At 38.2% G+C, this 25,880-nt stretch overlaps 1 protein-coding gene across 9 annotated transcripts in view; it reads left to right on the forward strand.

Annotated features, from left to right (window-relative positions):
* The window catches only part of LOC307129745 (R3H domain-containing protein 1-like), a 96,633-nt gene that overhangs the window by 57,113 nt on the left and 13,640 nt on the right, over positions 1-25,880 (forward strand). For 2 of the 9 annotated variants that reach the window (XM_079822422.1, XM_079822424.1), the window contains 7 exons: positions 4,864-5,073; positions 7,667-7,809; positions 9,289-9,405; positions 13,233-13,475; positions 13,761-13,884; positions 23,046-23,191; positions 25,211-25,347. In XM_079822422.1, coding sequence (XP_079678548.1) covers positions 4,864-5,073; positions 7,667-7,809; positions 9,289-9,405; positions 13,233-13,475; positions 13,761-13,884; positions 23,046-23,191; positions 25,211-25,347 — 1,120 coding nt within the window. The remainder of the gene's footprint in view (positions 1-4,863; positions 5,074-7,666; positions 7,810-9,288; positions 9,406-13,232; positions 13,476-13,760; positions 13,885-23,045; positions 23,192-25,210; positions 25,348-25,880) is intronic. The other 7 variants (XM_079822426.1, XM_079822425.1, XM_079822429.1 and 4 more) reach the window with 4 other exon arrangements.

Here is a 25,880-nt window from a genome sequence, read left to right on the forward strand (position 1 = left end):
TTCACGTCATCTTGCGCTTGAACAGACATTCACACAAAATGATCAATCTTGGCGAGTGTCCTAGTAAACAGCTGGTTATATCTTAACCCTCTGGTGCTCTTCGGTCTTAATTTTAAAAATCACAGCTTCATCGGAATGATATGAAACTTTTCTAGCATTAGGTATGTAAACACACAAACATTGGGGTCATGATTCGAGCATGCTAATTGGTTGTAAAAAAAGTAGCGTTCATTGTCTTCGGTCATAAATGACCGACCATAGGAAATTAATGGGAAATCGGCAAAAACACACAAATTCTCTGAATATTTGTGTGTACAATCTACAAATCAGCCACAATGCTGAAGAAAAGTACACAGCAGTAAAGGGGTCTAAAACATCAAGAGTGTGATATTGACACATCCACTCACACACACACACACACACGCACACTTATATATACACACACACACACACACACACACACACACACACACACACACACACACACACACACACACACACCTATGAAAAACTGAACCTATGAACCACATTTTGAATTTGAAAAAATCACAGCTTCATCAGAATGATATGAAACTTGGTGACTTTTCTAGCATTAGGTATGTAAACACACAAAAACATTTGAGGGCCTGATTCGAGTATGCTAAGGGGTCGTAAAAAAACCCTCATACTTGTGCTCTTCGGTCAAAAATGACCACCATAGGAAATTAATGGGAAATCTGCAAATACACAAATTCACAGAAAAAAATCTATATTTCTTACAAAAAAATATCTAAAACTTTATAATAAATAGTCTTTGAGATTTATAAAAATATATATATTTAAAAAATAAAATAATTAAATGTGTTCAAAAGAGAACTAGTGGTTACACCCATGGTTGCATGATTTCTTAAATAATTCCAAAAGAGGGCGCTAATCTGCCTTCAAAAAAATATATATTTTGAAGGCCTAGTCTCTATTTTAACCTGAAATACTGCAATAATTAAAAAAATATATTTTTGTATAATTTTCAATGGCAAAAATAGACTATAATTATTGCATAAATATTAAAAAATACCATCAAATCATCACAAAATACAACATTAAAAAGAAAAAATATTATTGAAGAAAAATAAATTGCATTGGTTTTACTGGGGTGGAGGAAGTTACATTTTTAGGTGTGCGGTCACTTATGACCAGGAAGACGACCAATGCAAACCCCTAAATGAAGAGCACCAGAGGGTTTAAGTGAACGTAAACAGTTGAGAAAGAAAAACATGTGCATCGTATATTTGATCCACGCATTATGTCTTAGTGACAACAGCCTAATATACAGGCATGCTCAAAAGTTTACACACCCAAAATGTTAATTCTTTTAACCAAATAAGAGATCATACAAAACGCATGTTATTATTTTAAGTGATGTATATTAAAGATGTTTACATATAGTCCACAAGACAACAAAAAATAGCTGAATTTATTAAAATGACCCCGTTCAAAAGTTCATGAACCTTTGATTCTTAATGTGGTGGGGCGTGACTTTAGCGTTGAGCCCTGAGATCACTGACACACTCTTTCTCTGATGATTTCATGCTCTTTTCTTCTTTCTTGCTCGTAACGGCATGCTTTATTCCAACTGCATGCTTTAAACTCACTTTTATTAACAGTCTTTGTTCAATCCTCTGAATTCATTGGTGATCGTTCATACACTACCCTTCCAAAGTTTGGGATCCGTACGTAAGATTTGTCGTTTTTTTTCAGTGGCGCTTAATAAGACCATTATGTAATTAATTTACTAACATTAAAGGATTAGTTCACTTCAAAATGAAAATGTCCTGATGATTTCCTCACCCCCCATCTCATCCCCAGCGCATCAGCCTCATGACGTCAGTGAAAAGGTCCGTTAGCCATCAATAACGTCATTTGTATAAAATCAATACGGTTGTAATTTGTACTGGCATTTAAAAGTTAAACTTTACTTATATTTACTACGGTTATAACAAATGTTTGGTAACGTAAATACTTACACTTGAAAGCATATTGCCCCGTTAACGCTCCGACTCTGCCAACGTCCGATATTTAGTATTTTTTGAACCAGATAGCAAAGCTGCATAGGATTGTGGGTGATTTGAGAACGCTAAGTGCGCGAAGTCTACTCGTAAGCATCCTTTCCTGTATATGGCATATTTTTCGAACGAAGGACTCAGACCTTGGTTGAATTTCCGAGGATCCTCGACATTGGAACAGACCTTCGACGGCCGTCGATGACGTAGCATCCTCTGAATTCTGCCTTACGAGGATCCTTCCTTGACATTGAGAAATGCCTAGTGTGTACTGCAAACAAGCTAAACAAAACCCAGACGTTTTTATAAGCCGTCGACCCAAAAAACGAGCGTTTAAGGACACAGAAGTGGAGACAGGCAGAGCACGACATGCTATATTAGGGGAACGTGATCAGAGACAGGAAATATAATATATAAAACTGACATTTGGATATTTGACTTAACAGTGACACATGTTTACTGCACACTGAGACACACCGAGTGTCAGGATCCACAAATGTACCCATTCTTGCTGCTGAAGCTTCACGTTTTATTGCCTTTATCCACTTTTGTCTCCTTAAACTCTCGTTTTTTTGGGTCGACAGCTTATAAAAACGTATTTCTGTGTTTTTTAGCTTGTTTGCTGTACACTTTGTCACATAACAAAAAACAGAACAATGTCTAAAAGCTGATATAAGTCCGAAATGACAAGGAGGCGCCTCACGCAATGCAAAGTCAATGGAGAGCGTTGGATTGTTTCCCCCCCCGGTGTGGGCGTGGCCTAAATACGCTCTGTCTCTATACAAACGCCCTGTAGCAAAAAAAGGTAAAACAACGATGTCGGACGATTTTGAAGTTTAAGATGGAGTGTTTTTTTGTAAAGGATGTTTGTATTAATCTTCGCACTTTCGCTTGGGGCGGCACTTCCGTCTACGTCTTGACCTTTCCGATGTGATTACACAATCCATGGCCATCGCAGAGCAGTTTTTTTTTTTTATAATGGCCGATGGTTTGTCTAGATGAAGGCGGGTGCACACTGTGCGATTTTGGCCATGATTTGGCCGTCTAAATCTTAAAAGATTCCTCTGATCTTTGGCTAAAAATTTCATCTTTGATCACCGGCAGAAACTGCACTGATTTGGACCTTCAACCGTTGGTTCCCATTGAAGTCCATTATGTGCAGAAAAATCCTGGAATGTTTTCCTCAAAAAACGTAATTTCTGTTTGACTTAAGAAAGAAAGACATGAACATCTTGGATGAGGAAATCATCAGGACATTTTCATTTTGAAGTGAACTAATAATTTAACAACGAGCAACACTTCTATTATAGTATTAGCTCAGGTTCATGAAATATTAACACAAGTTTTGATTTGAATAATGTATTAGTAAATGTTGACATTAGCATGAACTAAGTGTGAAAAACACTTTTAAAGCATTTATTAGTCTTCGTTAATAGTTAATATTTTGTCTTTTATTCATCAAGGATGCATTAAATTGATCAAAAGTGACAGTAAAGAAATAAACGCTGTTCTTTTGAACTTTCAATTCATGAAAGATTTCGGGTCACAGGTTAAAATATGATGTAAAAAATGTTTCTTGAGCTCAAATCATCACATTAGACTGATTTGTGAAGAATCATGTGACACTGAAGACTGGAGTAATGATGATAAATTCAGCTTTGAATCATAGAAATAAATTACACTTTACCCATATATTCACATAGAAATCACTTATTTTACATTTTAATAATATTTCACAATTTTTACTGTATTTTTGATCAAATAAACGCAGCCGTGATGAGCAGAAGAAGCTCTGATGATCTTTGAGACGTGAACACGTTTAGTGCTTTTCATTACAAATAGAAAAAAAAACACATCCCATATTTGAGCGAAGAAACAAGTAAATTGCTAAATGAGCCGAGACATTAATGAGAAATTAATTATGTCATTCTCAGCTAATACAATTATTCTCTTCTTCCATTGCTCCAGTCCCCGAGGTAATTAGAAATTAAATTGAATTGAGCATCTTGTTGAAATTCGTCTGACCTTGCTTTCTATGCTTCATATTGTGGAGTGTTTTAATATGTCCCACGATCCCCAGTGAGTTCAGGAGTGATGGCTGTCAGGCTCTGTTAAAGGGTTAGTTCACCCAAAAATGTAAATTCTGTCATTAATTCCTCACCCTCATGTCGTTCGACACCCGTCAGACCTCCGTTCATCTTCAGACACAAATGAAGATATTTTAGTGTAAATCTGATGCTCTGAAAGGCCTCCATTGGCTCAATGCACTTTACACTCTCAAGACCCTTAAAAGGTAAAAAAAACATAAATAACGACTTGTATAGTGATGACGATTTCAAAACACGGCATCATGAAGCTTCGAAGCGCTATGAATCAGTGAGTCGATTCATGATTCGGATCGCGTGTCAAACTGCTGAAATTTGGCGATTCAAACTGCTGATTCGACTCACTGATTCATAACGCTTCGAAGCTTCATGAGGCCGTGTTTTGAAATCGTCATCACTATATAAGTCGTTATTTAGGGTTTTTTTGCGCACAAAAACTATTCTCGCCGATTCATAAAGTTATTGTAGAACCACTGTAGTGAGATGGACTTTGTAACGACGTCTTTAGTGTCTTTTAAGGGTCTTGAGAGTGTAAAGTGCATTGAGCCAATGGAGGCCTTTCAGAGCATCAGATTTACACTAAAATATCTTCATTTGTGTCTGAAGATGAACGGAGGTCTGACGGGTGTCGAACGACATGAGGGTGAGGAATTAATGACAGAATTTTCCTTTTTGGGTGAACTAACCCTTTAAGGCTCCTGTGGTTGCTCTCTCTCTAGGTTCTGACTCTTGTAGTAGTGTAGGTTCATCCACGGGTTCGCTCTCTCGATCTCAGCCTGCCTCTGCGTCCATGGCCTATCCTGCCGCCAGCGCTAGTAGCGGCGTTTCCTATGAGCCGCCGGCATCTACGGCTAATGCTAGCTACTATTTGCTTCCCCTGGAAGCCGCAGGGATACCGGCCGGAAGTATCCTGGTCAACCCGCACACAGGTTGGTAAACGCAGTGCTGCTGACTTCTCTTGATACGCATGTCTTCACATCCTCCACTAACCCGGATCTTAACTGTGTGTGTGTGTGTGTGTGTGTGTGTGTCTGGCTGTCCTTCAGAAACATTGGTTTTACGCTACATTACGTTTCGGGCTCATAATGAGGGTTTTATTTTCTTCTGAAAGGTCAAAGTCTTAAAGCTACACTGTGTAACTTTTTTAGTTTATTCTTAGCTAAAAACACTTAGTTCTTTCAAAAATATATGTGCTCATTAATGTATATTTACTTCTTTCAAGTAATAAAGTATTCTCGTAAGTTTATAATATGCCATTGTAAATACATACGGGTGAGGGTTCGAATGCGGGTCGCCATGTTGCTCCTCCATCTTGAAAGTACATTAGCCAAAGAGGGACATACCCGTAAATTCAAGCTTTGCCTTTGGCGTTTTAACACTCGATGGCACCGTGACGAATGTGGACGAGGTCGAACTGGAAGCCATGTTAATCTTGGACTAAATCAGCCACCGTAGGAGTTAAAACGAAATCGGAATTGAGAGGAAGAGAAACTAATATTCACTGGATGGTCATATACATGTTCACCACTAGATGGGGGAAAATATCACACAGTGTAGCTTTAAATAGACGTTGTCTTAGTAATCAAAAATCATGTCTAAATCATTTAAAATAAATGTATAAAAGAAAAAAAAATTCTAAAAAAATATTTTTGGGGGTAACTATGAAATATAACTATGATCTTTATCTCAAAATCCTTTTTTTTTTTTTTTTTCAAAATTCTGGGCTTTACTATTGTAATTTTTTTGGATTTCATTTTCACTGTTTAATACAATTTTAATAATCAAAAAGTGATTTCATAAAACTTTAACTTTTAAGATTCAGTAGGGACTTATGATTTTTGTTTTATTTTCGGAAATTCTGAAATTGTGTGAAATGCTTGTTCAAATTTTTTCTGGATTTTTGATTTAATGCAAAATTATTAATTTATAATACATCAATTTTATTAAAAGTTAAATTTTTTAGGGCCCTTTTGAAATATGTTTGAGCTTTTTCAGTTTAATATTTTGTGATTTTTATTTTATTTAATTAAAATGTAGTAATTAAAATAAATGTCTAATCAATTCAATTCATACATTTTATACAACCTTATTATTATTATTATTATTATTATTATTATTTTTACAATAATGGGTCCCTATGATTTTTTTTGAGAATTTGTTTCTGGATTTATGATTTGATACAAATTATTAAATTATACAGCATCAATTTTATGAAAAGTTACATTTTTAGGATCCTTTTGAAATATGTTTATTTTTTTTTCAGTTAAATTTTTCTGGAATGTATTTTCATTATTTAATTAAAATGTAATATTCAAAAAGCATGTCTAATTAATTAAATGTATACAATGTTTATTTATTTATTCATTGATTTTTAAATAATAGGGCCCTATGATTTTTATTTATTTATTTTCAGAATTGTTTTCTGGATTTATGATTTAATGCAAAAATTAAATTAAAATTAAAAGTTTAAAATTTTATGGCCCTTTGAAATATGTTTTAGTTTTTTAGTTTTTTTTTCAGGATTTTATTATTTATTATTATTATTTTATTAATACTATTATATATTTTTTTCAGTTTAATTTTCTGGATTTTATTTTAATTGTTTTATTATTATTATTATTTTTATTTTTTCAGTTTATTTTTTCAGTATTTTATTTTAATTGTTTTATTATTATTAATATTATTAATTTTTTTCAGTTTATTTTTTCAGGATTTTATTTTAATTGTTTTATTAATATTATGATTATTATGATTATGATTATTATGATTATTATTATTAATATTATATATTTTTTTCTGTTTAATTTTCTAGATTTTTTTTTTAATTGTTTATTTAAAATGTAATAATCAAAACACATGTCCAATCAATTAAATTCATAAAACTTTAACAATAATACAATACAATAATTTACAACAATAGTAAAAAAAATTAATAGGGCCCTCTGATTTTTATATATATATATATATATATATACTTTTTTTTTTTTTTTTTTCAGAATAATTTTCTGAACATTACTAAATCATAAAACATGGCAATAATAGAGCCTCAAAATCTCTCCTCTTCATAGTGATCATGAAGAACTATAAACGCTTTCAGCAAGAGTGTCCTCTGTGTCCTGCTGGGAAACTCCTAATGGAGATTTGTGATGTTTCCAGGCCAGACGTGTAATATATAGTCTCATTGGAGACCTTAAAATATGCATGCGGCTGCTAGGCCAGAGCTAATGCGTTTACAGCAGCAGCAGCGGCGTCTGTAATTGCTTATTGACCTCTTTTAAAGAGTTTGCCAATGGGAAACGTCTTGCTTCTGCCTCGGCCTCTGGGAAGTGTGATTGTGCTCGCCTTATGTGCTGCGTTTGTCATCATTTACAGACTTTAGCTCATTCGCACTCGAAATCTAGTGCTGTTCATCTCTCTCAGTGACATCCACACAAAATGTTTATTAATATAGTTACGGTATAGTTAGTATGGACACACGTGATGCTCAGTGCTGTAATCTACAATCCTCTTGACTGATCTCAGGTCAGCCTTTCCTGAACCCTGACAGCAGTGCTGTTGTCTACAACCCCAGCATGACCTCACAGGCCTCCAGGTGTCAATCATCTGTAGCTCCGCCTCCTGCCGTCCACCAGCAGCACCAGCCCACCAATCACATCATGTCTCAGGTGAGTTAAGTTACAAACCTGTTCAGAGGCCATCTTTACGTTAGATGTGATGGATTATGGGATGTGTTTGATGCTCGTCCTGATATAAAACATTTCCCCTAGCACTTCCTTGTGGCCATAATATTAATGATTCATCAGGTTTTAAGAAAATCAGTGTATAAATAATAAAATTTAAATATATAAATAGATTAAAATGCATAAATAAATAATACAAATATTAAACCAAATAAAATTACAATACAATTTTTTTTAATACAATTAAATAAATAAAAAATAAGTTAAAAACATAATTTGATTATTCTTAATAAATACATTAAAATAAACAAACAGATTAAAATAAATAAAAATATTAAAATAAATTAAAATACATAAATAAATAAAAATATTAAACTAAATAGATTACACTACAATTTTAATATAAATAATTTGGTATTAATAAATGAATAAAATCAATAAAAAAGATTTGTATTTTTTATAATACAATTTAAAACATGATTTATTTTTTAAATACATTTTAAATAGAAAAAAAGGTACAATAAAACCACAATCTGATTAAAATAAACAAATAAATCGTACTCAGTACTGTACATTAGCGAGTAGAGAATCTTAATAAATACAGTAAAATAAAGTAAATAAAACGATTAAAATAAATACATAATAAAAATATTAAAATGAATAAACAATTAAAATAAATAAAAAATATTAATAAAAAAAATAGATTACAGTTCAAATGTAATATAAATAATTTGATATTAATAAATGAAAAAAAAAAAAAATATATATATATATATATATATTTAAAATAAAATTTAAATAAAAAAAGTTAAAATAAAACAAAAATCTGATTAAAATAAACAAATAAAACATAATACAATTATTCAAATAAATAAACAAATAGATCAAAATACATAAATAAAAAATATTAAACTAAATAGAAAAATAGATTACACTACAAATTTTATAAAAATAATTTGATATTAATAAATTAATAAAATCAATTATTTTTCCATAAAATGTAATATTTTTTTTAAAAATAGAACATAAAAATCTGATTAAATAAACAAAAAAATCATACACAGTACAGTACAATAGCAAGTAGAAAAAAAAACATATTTTCAACATAATATTTATAATATACATTTTTTCACAGTAAAAATTGGATCTTTATTCATCATTTTTAAATGCCTTTTAATTTTTATGATGAGGTCCCTCGCATGAGGATGATTATATATGGAGGTCCGTGCCATATTCTGTAAAGAATATTTCTATGGAAAAGTTTATGGATGTTAAAGGATCTTCAGGGAATCATCAATGCCAAGAACCTTTATTTTTAATAATGTAGAAAGTCACGTTTATCAAAACTATCACTGAATGAGAACGTTCTCTCTTGATGCTCTGACTTTTTCTATTCTGTACATCTGGGACTAAATCCATTTCCTCCTTCTGTGTGTGTGTTTCCTCTTCCTGTTCTGTCTTCAGCCTCTCTGGTCTGTCCAGCCGCCCACTCTGCCCACTCTGCCCACTCTGCCCATCCAGCAATCCACGGTCTCTTACCCACCAATCCTCACAGTGTCTCCTAACCAGCAGCTCACTGTGGTACCTACAGCTCTCTCTCTCTCTCTCTCTCTCTCTCTCTCTCTCTCTCTCTCTCTCTCTCTCTCTCTCTCTCTCTCTCTCTCTCTCTCTCTCTCTCTCTCTCTCTCTCTCTCTCTTCCTTCACTTCCAGGGTTTCCGCTGGGTCTTAAAAAGTCTAAAAAAGTCTAGAATTTCAAAATCAAAATTTTAGGCCTTAAAGGGTTAGTTCACCCAAAAATGAAAATTCTGTCATTAATTCCTCACCCTCATGTCGTTGGACACCCGTCAGACCTCCGTTCATCTTCAGACACAAATGAAGATATTTTAGTGTAAATCTGATGCTCTGAAAGGCCTCCATTGGCTCAATGCACTTTACACTCTCAAGACCCTTAAAAGACACTAAAGACGTCGTTACAAAGTCCATCTCACTACAGCGGCTCTACAATAACTTTATGAATCGGCGAGAATAGTTTTTGTGCGCAAAAAACCCCTAAATAACGACTTATATAGTGATGATGATTTCAAAAAAATTGAAATTTGAAATTTGGCGATTCAAACCGCTGAATCGACTCAGTGATTCATAACGCTTCGAAGCTTCATGATGCTGTGTTTTGAAATCGTCATCACTATATAAGTCGTTATTTAGGGGTTTTTTTGCGCACAAAAACTATTCTCGCCGATTCATAAAGTTATTGTAGAACCACTGTAGTGAGATGGACTTTGTAACGACGTCTTTAGTGCCTTTTAAGGGTCTTGAGAGTGTAAAGTGCATTGAGCCAATGGAGGCCTTTCAGAGCATCAGATTTACACTAAAATATCTTCATTTCTGTTCCGAAGATGAACGACATGAGGGTAAGTAATTAATAACAGAATTTTCATTTTTGGGTGAACTAACCCTTTAAAAAGTCTTAAAGTATCCTGTTCTAGGTCTTAAATCATTTTAAACAGGTCTTAATTTTCCTACGTCTATGTAACGCTACCTCTAATGCTCATTGAAATCCTGCAGCACTTTACAATGTTTAATTAGTCCAAATATAATTTGCTGTAATACGACTACAAATGAGACCAACATGCATCTTATATTGCAGCCAATCAGCTTTCGTGTTATCGTAGTCTTCCAGTTTTTCGTGTTTCTGCGATTTACTAAATCAACAATAATATATGTATATATAATTTAACAATAATAATGAAAAATCAACATGCATTTTTTTTCTTTTAGATCCTGCATTATTGGTAAACCAAAATAAACAAGAAACATTTATGCATTTAGTTTTTTATTATATTGTCATGTGTGGCTGTTTTGCATCTTACAGAATATGGTAAATGTGTTGTCCTAGTTATGAAAAAAATGCAAATGTCTGTAAATTACCACCACAAAATCATTCAAGTCATTTTGATCTTAAAAATCACCAAAAAAAGGTCGCAAAATCCTGGTGGAATTGAGTTATGAGGACGTGCAAGTTTATCGATTTGTTCAATTTGAATAAATTAATTTACTTTGCAAGTATATTTGTGATTGCATTTCCTTTTATAGGTCTTAAATTTAATTCATAATGGTCTTAAAAAGGTCTCCAAAAGTCTTAAATTTGACTTGGTGATACCTGCAGAAACCCTGACTTCCTTCACTTCCTTTCGTTACGTCTGCTGATGTTGAAGAGATCCACTCATGACCGCTTCTCATTTGCATAGTCCTGCATTTCTCAACTTCTTGACTCCCCTGTTTATATATACTTTTTTGTACGCAGTTAAATAGGGTTCAGTATTTTAAGGAATGTGTTCAAACCCATCAGGACTCACTCGGACACGCATCATAACCTCTTTTCTTGACCTCCCTCAGCCGGTAAACATCCCTTAATGACTAATTAAAAGAGTGGGAGATGCTTTGAATAATTCATGGAGGAGCAGATGCTGGAATTAATATTCTATGAATAGAAAAGCGTCTCGTCTCTTCCCAATTTTAACAGGGCACGCATAGCAAATTCATACAGCCTAATAGTTACAGTAAGTCATCTCTTCATACGCTATTGTACAAGCTTTAGTGATGAAGTGCTTTGGCCGTCTAGATGGTAACATGTCAACATTTGAACTAACTAACATACACTATATCGCCAAAGGTGTTGTGACGCCTGCCTTTACACACTCATGAGCTTCCCGTTCTTAATCCGTAGGGTTTAATATGGAGTCGCAGCTCTAACAGCTTCAGCTCTTCTGGCTTTCCTCAAGGTTTAGGAGTGTGTTTATGGGGATTCTTCTAGAAGCGCAGAAGAAGAAGGCCTGGCTCTCAGTCTCCGCTCTAATTCATCCCAAAGGTGTTCAATCGGGTCGAGGTCAGGACTCAAGTTCCTCCACACCAAACTCGCTCATCATGTCTTTATGGAGCGACGCTTTGTGCACTGGTGCATGCTGGGACAGGAAGGGGCCGTCCCCAAACTGTTCCCACAAAGTTGGGAGCGTGAAATTGTCCAAAATGTCTTGGTGGTGCATTAAGAGTTCCTTTCACTGGAACTAAGGGGCCAACCCCTGAAAAACAACCCCACCCCATAATCCCCTCTCCACCAAACTTTACACTTGGCACAATGCAGTCAGGAAAGTCTCGTTCTCCTGGCATCCGCCAAACCCAGACTCGTCCATGGGATTGGACAGAGAAGCGTGATTGGTCACTCCAGAGAACATGTCTCCAGTGGTGGCACGCTTTACCCCACTGCATCCCACGCTTTGCATTGCACTTGGTGATGTAAGGCTTGGATGAGCGGCTCGGCCATGGAAACCCATTCCCTGAAGCTCTACACACTGTTCTTGAGCTCATCTGAAGCCACAGAAGTTTGGAGCTCTTGCAGAAAGTTGGCGACTTCTGTGACCCTCAGCATGCGCTGACCCCGCTCTGTGATTTCACTTCGTGGCTGAGTTGCTGTTGTTCCCAATCGCTTCCACTAACAGTTAAGCGTGGAATATTTAGTATAATATTTGGACTTACTGCACAGGTGTCCACCGATCCCGGCCCCACGCTTGAGTTCTCTGAGCTCCTGAGAGCGGCCCATTCTCTCACTGGTGTGTGTAGAAGCGAACACACACACACACACACACTCCTGAGAGCGGCCCATTCTCTCACTGGTGTGTGTAGAAGCGAACACACACACACACACACACACACACACACACACACACACACACACACACACACTCCTGAGAGCGGCCCATTCTCTCACTGGTGTGTGTAGAAGCAAACACACACACACACACACACACACACACACACACACACACACACACACACACTCCTGAGAGCGGCCCATTCTCTCACTGGTGTGTGTAGAAGCGAACACACACACACACACACACACACACACACACACACACACACACACACACTCCTGAGAGCGGCCCATTCTCTCACTGGTGTGTGTAGAAGCAACACACACACACACACACACACACACACACACACACACACACACACACACACACACACTCCTGAGAGCGGCCCATTCTCTCACTGGTGTGTGGAGAAGCGTCTGCAGGCCTAGAGCTGGAGTTACACACCTGTGGCTATGAGGTGATTAAACACCTGAACTCATTGATCCGGAGGGGCGTCCCAATAATTTTGGCAATATAGTGTACTTGTTTCAAGCAGCTTCACAGTAATAAACAGGAAAACAATGACTGTTTACATGCACCCTCATAATGCGATTATAATGAGATCATGTAAACACAATACTTCCATCAAATTGATAATCATAATCATTCCAACCATAATCATAGTCAAATGTGGCATCATTTAATCACACATAGTGTCATTATAATTCAGTTCAATTTAACGTCATTAATGACGAAACAAAATCTTCTGTCAGCAGGATAACCTGAGCGCCCAGTTCAGTCACATGATGATGGTCCGGCAGGCTTCGGCGGACACCCGTGATGCTCACGCAGCCGCTTACCCGCCGCCCGTGCCGCTCCAGAACCCTGCGCCTCCCCCGCCGCATCAGGCCGGATACATGATGCCCTCGCCAGGCCAGAATGTGCCCGCGCCCGCATACCCTGCGCCACACGCATCCACCATCAGCCAGCAGCAGCAGAGCTTCATCCAGCAGCAGGTGTGACACCATCTGCCAGAGCTGTGTTCTGTCCCAATACTAACACTTGCGGTTTGTGCATTTGACCACTTGTCTTACATGCCCGATTTCCTGTGTTTGGCACAAGTGCGCATGAAGACCGCAAGTGTGTGATGATAACCTATGGGACACTCAATTTACTGTGTGTTAAACTTTGTGAGTGCAGACCCATCTTGATGGTGCAGAAATGAAACACTTCAGCTGTCAGTTTTGTGTGAGGCAGCAGGTTCGTCACTGAAGTTCACGTCATGTCATTCTTGTTGACAGATGCCGCCGTGTTACTGTTCACCCAGCCAGTACACCGTTTCTGGACCGCCGTACCGGCCTGTGGGCTCAGTGCCTTACAGCGGCCCACAGAGTCAGATGCCCCCTGCACCTGCACAGCCGACAGGTAACTCTACACACATGCACACGCATCCACACACATGCACACGCATCCACACACATGCACACACATCCTCACACATGCACACGCATCCACACACATGCACACACATCCTCACACATGCACACACATCCTCACACATGCACACACATCCACACACATGCACACACATCCACACACATGCACACGCATCCACACACATGCACACGCATCCACACACATGCACACACATCCTCACACATGCACACACATCCTCACACATGCACACACATCCACACACATGCACACGCATCCACACACATGCACACACATCCACACACATGCACACACATCCTCACACATGCACACACATCCACACACATGCACACGCATCCACACACATGCACACGCATCCACACACATGCACACGCATCCTCACACACGCATACACACACACATGCACACACATGCACACGCATCTGCACACATGCACATACATCCACACACATGCACACGCATCTGCACACATGCACACGCATCCTCACACATGCACACACATCCTCACACATGCACACGCATCTACACACATGCACACACATCCTCACACATGCACACGCATCCTCACACATGCACACACATCCTCACACATGCACACGCATCTACACACATGCACACACATCCTCACACATGCACACGCATCCTCACACATGCACACACATCCTCACACATGCACACGCATCCTCACACATGCACACACATCCTCACACATGCACACGCATCTACACACATGCACACACATCCTCACACATGCACACGCATCTACACACATGCACACACATCCTCACACATGCACACACATCCTCACACATGCACACGCATCCTCACACATGCACACACATCCTCACACATGCACACGCATCTACACACATGCACACACATCCTCACACATGCACACGCATCTACACACATGCACACACATCCTCACACATGCACACGCATCCTCACACATGCACACACATCCTCACACATGCACACGCATCTACACACATGCACACACATCCTCACACATGCACACGCATCTACACACATGCACACACATCCTCACACATGCACACGCATCCTCACACATGCACACACATCCTCACACATGCACACACATCCTCACACATGCACACGCATCCACACACATGCACACGCATCCTCACACACGCATACACACACACATGCACACACATGCACACGCATCTGCACACATGCACATACATCCACACACATGCACACGCATCTGCACACATGCACACGCATCCTCACACATGCACACGCATCCACACACATGCACACGCATCTACACACATGCACACGCATCTACACACATGCACACGCATCCACACACACGCATACACACACACATGCACAAAAGTGCACACGCATCCACACACATGCACACACATCTGCACACATGCACACACATCCTCACACATGCACACGCATCTGCACACATGCACACACATCCTCACACATGCACACGCATCTGCACACATGCACACACATACATGCACACAAGTGCACACGCATCCACACACATGCAAACACATCCACTCACAAGCACACACATCCACACAAATCTACTCACATGCACACACCTGCACTCACATGAACGCACATGCACACGCATCCACACACATCTTCTCACATGCACACACATCTTCTCACATGCACACACCTGCGCACACACCTGCACACACTCACATGCACTCACATGAACGCACATGCGCACACACACATCTACACACATACACACACATCTACTCACATGCACCCACCTGTACTCACATGCACACAAATGTACGCACATACACACACAAACACTCGCATTCACATACAGACACATGCACACACGGGCACAAGAGCTTTAGCAGCCAACAAGCTATATATTACGGCCCTTTTATTAATTAAAATATTTCCTCCAACAAAACTCTACTCCTGCAAAACTGTCGTGATATCAGATGTTCACTACTTGATTATTGTGGCCAAAGTAGTGATTCAACTAGCTGCAATATCGTCACCTACTATGTTGAGTGTCAACCATGATTTGCGATGTTATCGTGTGTGTAGTATTTCATGGTTATTGTCAATAATGGTACATTGCGATACCCTAAAAGCAACTGTGTGCAAGTATACCTGGTAGAAAAGCTGTTTAAATGCAAAGAGTGATAGTGATTTGATTTAGTTAAACGAAGTTAATTGATCAAATCTGTTTATTATTATTATTGAAAGTAGTTTTCGCAAGGGCTTTTCCATTGTAGATACATGACACACAGCTCACACAGAAGTCAAACCCAACAGATTCTCATTGCAGTCCTCCTTCTGGTTAAAACTAAAATCTCACTGGATTATAACAAAAGGAATATTTGGGGATCTAGAATCGATATGTCCTACTGGCACACTAAAGGCGAAAAACGAACTGGTGTGACGTCAATTCAAACAAAATCAGGCCAAAACAAAGTTGGTTTCAGGAGTCCAAAACCGGCTGGTGGTGAGTGTGATAGCACTCGCTCTCATCCGTCAATGCATCAGGTCACAGGAGGCCGTTTTCCCTCCATCTCTTTGAGCTCATGTTGATTTTAGTTTGTGTTAATAACTGGGCCGCTCGATGTGCTTGTTCTTTATCCACACTCTCTCTGTGTACATTGTTGTTTGTATGTTGCACACGCACAAAGATTGTCGCAGGGGATCGCAGGGCGCTCGCGGCGTTCGGCCTTTTGCACAGACACAGAGTTTTGATTTCGCCGTATTGTTCACTTCAGCGCTATTCAGCGTGCGGTGACGGATTTTTTACTGGATTGAACTGGAAAAGCTTAAAACGAAACATCCCTCGTGCTTTGAATATCTGATCCTTTGAGACTTGTGAGGGGAACTCGGCGCTCAGAGCTGTTCTGGAGCGTTGCAGTGTTTTCGTGGGTCATCGTGAGCTCTGTCGGAGCGGCTGAATGCGGGGCCGAGGCACTGTCTGAGACGCCCTACGATTCTCACAGTGAACCGGTCTCTTTTCCAGCCCCTCACTCCTCCTCGAACATCGGATCAAGCTGCGTTTGAGTCGACGTTACTCTTCCTTCTGCGAGGTCACGTGATCGCACAACATTAAGCCTTCAATGCCTGTGTGTTGTTTGCATAAAATGTTGGACATGTTTCCTTTTTTGGGGGGTCAGTTGCTGTCATTTAATAGTCTACCAATTTTTTGAAAGAGAAATACTGTAAAAATTGTGAAAATATTATCCCAATGTCAACAGATGTTCTCTATGTGAATATATAGTAAAGTGTGATTTATTCCTGTGATCAAAGCTGAATTTATCATCATAACTCAGGTCTTCAGTGTCACATGATCCGTCAGAAATCATTCAGATGTGAAGATTTGATGCTCAAGACACATTTATGATTATTATCAGTGTTGAAAACAGTTGTGCTGCTTCATATCTCTGTGGAAACATTTTCAGGATTTTTTAATGAATAGAAAAGAGCAGGATTTATGTAACATTATAAATGTCTTTACTGTTACTTTTGGCTGCAATTTAATGCGTCATTGCTGAATAAAAGTATTAATATTAACTTTTGAATGATCACGGTTTGCACACAAATATGAAGCAGTTTCTTGAGCAGTAATTCAGTACATTAAGCCCCGTTTCCACCAAAATTTGTTGCGGTTCGTGCAGTGTAAGTTGTTTGCTATTCAGATCAACAACAGTTGATTTCCACAGTTTAAAAAATACGACCGATGGACCAACAACGAGGTTCAGGCTTTACGTTTATTTGTTGAGGACGAAATCCAGTATGCTATGTAAAGTCGCGTGCAGTCCTACAGTACTTTAGGGTGCTTTCACATCTCTAGTTCGGTTCATTTGGTCCGAACCAAGGGCAAACAATTATACATTGTAGCATTTTTCAGCTTTTTTGGTTCCTTTTCACACCACACTGATTGCTTTGGTCTGAACCAGTTGAAACGAACCAAAATGCAGTCACATGACAACATCCACATCACTCATTGGCCATGGCGTATTTCCTAAACTGCGACTGCGCGGGCTGGTTTTGTCCCCGGCCATAATCTATTACATTGTTTGTATACACCACAATATGCAAACAATAGGAAATATGAAAAAGAGGCGACAATTTGCACGAGCTCACCAAAATTGGACAGTTGAAGACTGGAAAAATGTTGCCTGGTCTGATGAGTCTGGATTTCTGTTGAGACATTCAGATGGTAGAGTCAGAATTTGGCGTAAACAGAATGAGAACATGGATCCATCATGCCTTGTTCCCACTGTGCAGGCCGGTGGTGGTGGTGTAATGGTGTGGGGGATGTTTTCTTGGGACACTTTAGGCCCCTTAGTGCCAATTGGGCATGGTTTAAATGCCACGGCCTACCAAGGTGAGTGTATACTTGCCGTAAAAGTACTACCTCGCGAGCAGGGCCGTTTTGAGGGGGACTTTTTTTACCCAAAACACACCCCAAACTCCCTCATTCCTGGGGAAAGTTAGAATGATTTCTGAAGGATCATGTGACACTTTTGACCAGTAGTAGTGTGCATCAGATTATAGTTGCTTTTGTTCTACAGGAAATTGAATAAAATATTTCAGCGGTCATGTGATGTCTGTGTTTGTATAATATGCTGAATGAAATCCTGATGTGTATCAGATCAGAAATGAATAAATCAGTGCTTCTCGAAACAAATAGTTCAGATAGTAGAGACGCATGAAGCTGATTTACACACATCCTGTTGGGTTTAAAGTCTAACGTTTGCCGCTAATCATCAATAGTAGTGTGTTTAATTGGTATCAGAAAGAGAAATGAGGAGTAATCATTATAAATCAAACCCTTCAGATGTTCCTGAGACCTTGGACTGAAAACCGCAGAGTGCAGAGAAAACATTTTCTCCTCTTCTGTACCTGCTCGCTCAGCCAGAGCCAGAGTGTTTAATATTATATTCCCATCATGCTCTGCTTCTAAGTGGAGGTGAGAGAATAGAGCTAAAAATAGCACTCGTTCCCCTTCTCCTCCCCGCGGGCCGTCCGTTTCTTTTGTCCCACTTCTGGGCTAAATTGATTGCCGTCCCTTTGGCCAAAAGCCAGCAGAAATTGAAAACGCCCTCCTCCCGCATGAGGCTTCGCGGAGTTACACACTCCCCCAATAACCTTGACACCAATGCAAATTATCCTGCCTCATAATGGGCCGTTTTCTGCTCGCCCTACGTGTAAATTACCATCTTGCATGTAGAAGCTTTTAAAGGCGTAACGTGGGCAGCCATTATGCAAGCTATTGTCTTTCGGGGAGCGTGTGCGCTCTGGTAATGAGAGGCAATTTAAAGCCTGGTTTGGTTTGATCATCAGTGATTTAAAGTGTTTAGATGGTAAGGGTATCATTCGCTAATCCAGCTCTGATGATCGTCCCCTGTCATCTTGTCTTGATAAATATTTATGAGCAAAGTAAAGAATCTGGGGGTCGTTTTAAATCTCATATACTGTAAATAAAGTGACACACATTGTTCATCAACTGAAGTAGGGGTGTGTGATATTGAAAAAAAAACTATATCTCAATATTTTCTGTAATTTTATCGATAATTAGACAATATTTTGTGGATCGTGTTATTGTGCTGGACAGCGGAGTCCCAAAGATTTTGATATTCTGTGCGGTGGTTGGTTCACAACATCTTTTCCAATAAGTTTATATCAATTTTTACCTTTTATAAAGCCATTTTTTCTAACCTAATTAAATGTATGCATCATCTTTTGTGCCTGAATTCTTACCATTTGAATCAATACATTCAATTATAATATGACACAATAGAACCGTTAACAATCAAATTAAATCCGTATCAACAAAATCCATCTTTGCATCTGAAGTGGATTTAGATCATTTACACACACTGTTTAATGAGCTCAGAGCAAGTTTAACCTGAAGTTACAAATGCACAAATAATGTGTCTGTGTTTTAAACATAAAACGTTGAATATTGATATTTGAAATTATTTAAAACATGAAAAGAGACTTTTACATTTTTAATTAAAATTGCCAGTAGGTGGCAGCAAGGCACTGTTAATGAGTGACTCATTGAGATTCAACCGATTCATTCAAACGGCTGATTCATTCAGGAACTAAGCATTTGATGGTCTTGAGTGAGTCATTGAATCATTCATTCAAACGACTGATTCATTCAACCGATTCATTCAAACGGCTGATTCATTCAGGAACTAAGCATTTGATGGTCTTGAGTGAGTCATTGAATCATTCATTCAAACGACTGATTCATTCAACCGATTCATTCAAACGGCTGATTCATTCAGGAACTAAGCATTTGATGGTCTTGAGTGAGTCATTGAATCATTCATTCAAACGGCTGATTCATTCAACCGATTCATTCAAAAAGTCGATTCATTCAGGAACAAAGCTTTTTACTGTTTTGAGTGAGTCATTGAATCATTCATTCAAACGGCTGATTCATTCAGGAACTAAGCATTTGATGGTCTTGAGTGAGTCATTGAATCATTCATTCAAACGACTGATTCATTCAACCGATTCATTCAAACGGCTGATTCATTCAGGAACTAAGCATTTGATGGTCTTGAGTGAGTCATTGAATCATTCATTCAAACGACTGATTCATTCAACCGATTCATTCAAACGGCTGATTCATTCAGGAACTAAGCATTTGATGGTCTTGAGTGAGTCATTGAATCATTCATTCAAACGACTGATTCATTCAACCGATTCATTCAAACGGCTGATTCATTCAGGAACTAAGCATTTGATGGTCTTGAGTGAGTCATTGAATCATTCATTCAAACGGCTGATTCATTCAACCGATTCATTCAAAAAGTCGATTCATTCAGGAACAAAGCTTTTTACTGTTTTGAGTGAGTCATTGAATCATTCATTCAAACGGCTGATTCATTCAGGAACTAAGCATTTGATGGTCTTGAGTGAGTCATTGAATCATTCATTCAAACGGCTGATTCATTCAACCGATTCATTCAAAAAGTCGATTCATTCAGGAACAAAGCTTTTTACTGTTTTGAGTGCGTCATTGAATCATTCATTCAAACGGCTGATTCATTCAGGAACTAAGCATTTGATGGTCTTGAGTGAGTCATTGAATCATTCATTCAAACGGCTGATTCATTCAACCGATTCATTTAAAAAAGTCGATTCATTCAGGAACAAAGCTTTTTACTGTTTTGAGTGCGTCATTGAATCATTCATTCAAACGGCTGATTCATTCAGGAACTAAGCATTTGATGGTCTTGAGTGAGTCATTGAATCATTCATTCAAACGGCTGATTCATTCAGGAACTAAGCATTTGATGGTCTTGAGTGAGTCATTGAATCATTCATTCAAACGGCTGATTCATTCAACCGATTCATTCAAAAAGTCGATTCATTCAGGAACAAAGCTTTTTACTGTTTTGAGTGAGTCATTGAATCATTCATTCAAACGGCTGATTCATTCAGGAACAAAGCATTTGACTGTATTAATGAGCGAGTCATTGAATCATTTATTCAGACAATTCATTCAAATAGCTGATTAATTCCGGGACGAAGCATTTGACTGTCTTAATGATTGAGTCATTGAATCATTCTTTCAAACGGCTGATTCATTCAGGGACGAAGCATTTAGTAGTAGTAGTAGTAGTAGTAGTAGTAGTAGTAGTAATAATAGTACTTTATTGATCCCAGTTGGGAAATTTAAAAAAATATGACCGTCTTAATGAGTGATTCATTGAATCATTCATTCAACCAATTCATTCAAACGACTGATTCATTCGGGAATGAAGCATTTGACTTTCTTAATGAGTCATTTAATCATTCATTCAATCGATTCATTCAAACAGTTCATTCATTCATTTATTCAGAAACAAAGCATTTAACTGTCTTGAAATGAGTCATTGAATGATTAATTCAACCGATTCATTCAAACAGCTCATTCATTCAGGAACGAAGCATTTGACTGTCTTAATCAGTGAGTCATTGAATCATTCATTCAACCGATTCATTCAAATGACTGATTCATTCAGGAACGAAGCATTTGACTGTCTTAATCAGTGAGTCATTGAATCATTCATTCAACCAATTCATTCAAATGGCTCATTCATTCAGGGACGAAGCATTTGACAGTCTTAATGAGTGAGTCATTGAATCATTCATTCAAACGGCTCATTCATTCAGGGACAAAGCATTTGACAGTCTTAATGAGTGAGTCATTGAATCATTCATTCAAACGGCTCATTCATTCAGGGACAAAGCATTTGACAGTCTTAATCAGTGAGTCATTGAATCATTCATTCAACCAATTCATTCAAATGGCTCATTCATTCAGGGACGAAGCATTTGACAGTCTTAATGAGTGAGTCATTGAATCATTCATTCAAACGGCTCATTCATTCAGGGACGAAGCATTTGACAGTCTTAATGAGTGAGTCATTGAATCATTCATTCAACCGATTCATTCAAATGACTGATTCATTCAGGAACGAAGCATTTGACTGTCTTAATCAGTGAGTCATTGAATCATTCATTCAACCAATTCATTCAAATGGCTCATTCATTCAGGAACAAAGCATTTGACAGTCTTAATGAGTGAGTCATTGAATCATTCATTCAAACGGCTCATTCATTCAGGGACGAAGCATTTGACAGTCTTAATGAGTGAGTCATTGAATCATTCATTCAACCGATTCATTCATAAAGTCGATTAATTCAGGAACAAAGCATTTGACTGAAAGAATGATTCACTCAAGACAGTCAAATGCTTTGTTCCTGAATGAATCAGCCATTTTAAAGAGATCTCTGAGCAACACACACTGTTGTTTTGTTACTGAATGAATCAGCCGTTTGAATGATTCGGTTGAGTGAATGATTAAATGACTCACTCAAGACAAACAGCTGATTCAGTCAGGGACGAAGCATTTGACTGTCTTGAGTGAATCATTGAATCATTCACTCAACCGAATCATTCAGTAACAAAACAACAGTGTGTGTTGCTCAGAGATGCAAATTAGTCCTGTGGCTTGTTTCAAACTCTTTTCATTGGTGAAATGGAGCAAAAACAGGCAATATTGTGCCTAAAATGTAAGCCAGGATTCGTCTTTTTAGCTTTGGATGGTGCTTGCATTGACGTGTTTACCTGTACGTTCCTTCAGGTTACCAAACTGTGATGCCAAATCAGCAGCAGAACTACCAGATCCAGCCGCCACAGAACCAGACGCTGGTCAGCAGCCAGCACAGCAATATGGGAAGTCAGATGCAAGGCATGATGGTCCAGTATATGTCAGTACCATCTTATCAGGTGAGTGCTGCATTCTGGGAACATGGCTCATCACGGAGCTGCTCATTATGACCAGTGGTGTAAAGTAACGAATTACAAATACTCTCGTTACTGTAATTGAGTAGTTTTTCTCAGGAATTGTACTTTATTAAGTAGTTTAAAAACAGTGTACTTTTACTTGAGTACATTTTAAGTGCTATATCGGTACTTTTACTGCGCTATTTTCCTTAAATCTGCAGTCGCTACATTATGTTTATTTTTGTCCGGTCAATGTGATTGGCCAAGGCGAATAATAACGTCACGCGTGTGACTCTTCCGTCATATCAACCATAGCGTTAGGAAGTCGACCAGCCTAGAGTGAGAGACACGCGCGCTTTATGAAAGATGGTTGTTGCTGGTTACTGTATGATGACTTAAATCGTGAAATTGCTCCGTGAGCCAACATACATCCTCATCTCAGCGTAATTTATCAACTGAGTGAGGAGAGAACGCATCCAAAGTTAAAGGGTTAGTTCACCCAAAAATGAAAATTGTCATTAATTCCTCACCCTCATGTCGTTCGACACCCGTAAGACTGAAAGGCCTCCACTTTACACTCTCAAGACCCTTAAAAGGCACTAAAGACGTCGTTACAAAGTCCATCTCACTACAGTGGTTCTACAATAACTTTATGAAGTGACGAGAATAGTTTTTGTGCGCAAAAAAACCCTAAATAACGACTTGTATAGTGATGACGATTTCAAAACACTGCATCATGAAGCTTCGAAGCGTTATGAATCAGTGAGTCGATTCAGCAGTTTGAATCGCCAAATTTCAGCAGTTTGACACGTGATCCGAATCATGATTCGACTCACTGATTCATAACGCTTCGAAGCTTCATGAGGCCGTGTTTTGAAATCGTCATCACTATATAAGTCGTTATTTAGGGTTTTTTGCGCACAAAAACTATTCTCGTCACTTCATAAAGTTATTGTAGAGCCACTGTAGTGAGATGGACTTTGTAACGACGTCTTTAGTGTCTTTTAAGGGTCTTGAGAGTGTAAAGTGCATTGAGCCAATGGAGGCCTTTCAGAGCATCAGATTTACACTAAAATATCTTCATTTGTGTCTGAAGATGAACGGAGGTCTGACGGGTGTCCAACGACATGAGGGTGAGTAATTAATGACAGAATTTTCATTTTTGGGTGAACTAACCCTTTAAGTGTTTCTTAAAGGGCCGGTACACTTCATTACAAATCATATATAAAACGCCAAAAATATACATACCAGCTTAATTAAATCAAAAGACAATCCAATGAAAATCAAAAAATATATTCAAAATAAGAGAATCAGAGTTTTTAATAATAAAGAATATAGCAAATAACTTTCATAAGACATCAGATTTATATTTAAATCAGGTTTATGTTTTTAATTACAAGCAAAAATAATCAGTGGTGAAAATTGTGAGTTACTCGATTCTGATTTCTGAAGTGTAGCCGATTCTTTGAACAGAGAAAACATCCATTGAAATTAAAGCAGTACAATGAATGCGTCTTGAAAACTGCTTTTTTTTAACATACAATTGTTAATGTTCGACGCTTTGCAACCTTTTTTAATTAACCGCAAGAAAACCTCTACAGACTGGCTGTCATAAATGTTACAGATTATTGGTTGCTTTCTCAATTATTACACGGCTGTATTTTTAGTGCTAGCAGTCAAAAATAAAACTTGAAATACTGTTGATCTCATGTTTTTTTGTTCTTACTGAGAATCATCCATAAAAGAGGAAGCTACGTTTTTAATTTGCAGGGGATAAGGTGGAATAACATTCACAGCGTAATACTCACTCACTACTCTTGAGTACTTTTACAAGGGCTACTTTTTATTTAGGACGGGTACTTTTACTCTACTAGCACTACATTTTTTAACAAGTAACAGTACTTTAACTTGAGTATGCTTTTCCAGTACTCTTCCCACCACTGGTTATGACACATTAGTGCTTCTAGAGCTGTGGCATGATGAGCGGTTTAATGTGTGTTGACGAGACTCTTTCTGTGTCAGGTTTCTGTTCCTCAAGGAGCCCCGGCGGTGCCGCAGCAGCCGTACCATCAGCCCGTCGTCAGCCATTCTCCCGTACCTGCGTCCAACATTCAGGTCTACTACAGCATCGTGCCTCCGAACCAACAGAACGCCGTCAGGTACGGACGACTTGAGCCGATTCACTGACAAACCGTGTTCAAAACAATCCAACGCTCTCCATTGACTTTGCATTGCGTGAGGCTGCATCCTTGTCATTTCGGACTTATAACAAAAAACAGAACAGCTGACATGTGACAGTGTAAAGAGTTAAAATCCTGATTTATTTTTTTATTTTTTACGTTTAGTAGTTTTGATCAGGACTGAGGTTGATTGTTGAGGTTGAAATTTGAAAATAAGTATTTATCTGATAAATTTTTAAAGCAGGTTAATTTAGTGGATGTTTTCATCCATAACGAAAGGGTAGGGAATTTGAACAATGCACAAGGGTTAAGTTTCATATAAAAAAAAATAACATTAAAATTTGATAATGTTTAGAGCTTTGAACTGCTGGAAAAAGAGCTTGAATTTCAGTCTCTAAAGGTTGTACGAACCCTGAGATTAATAAAAACATTTGACTGTTTATGCCACAATACCATGGTTACAGTTAGCATTGCTGCATTAAATCCATGGTGAATGTTGGTGATCTGTGGAT

The sequence above is a fragment of the Gobio gobio genome (genome assembly GCF_949357685.1).
Source record: "Gobio gobio genome assembly, chromosome: 7".
Taxonomy (NCBI): domain Eukaryota; kingdom Metazoa; phylum Chordata; class Actinopteri; order Cypriniformes; family Gobionidae; genus Gobio; species Gobio gobio.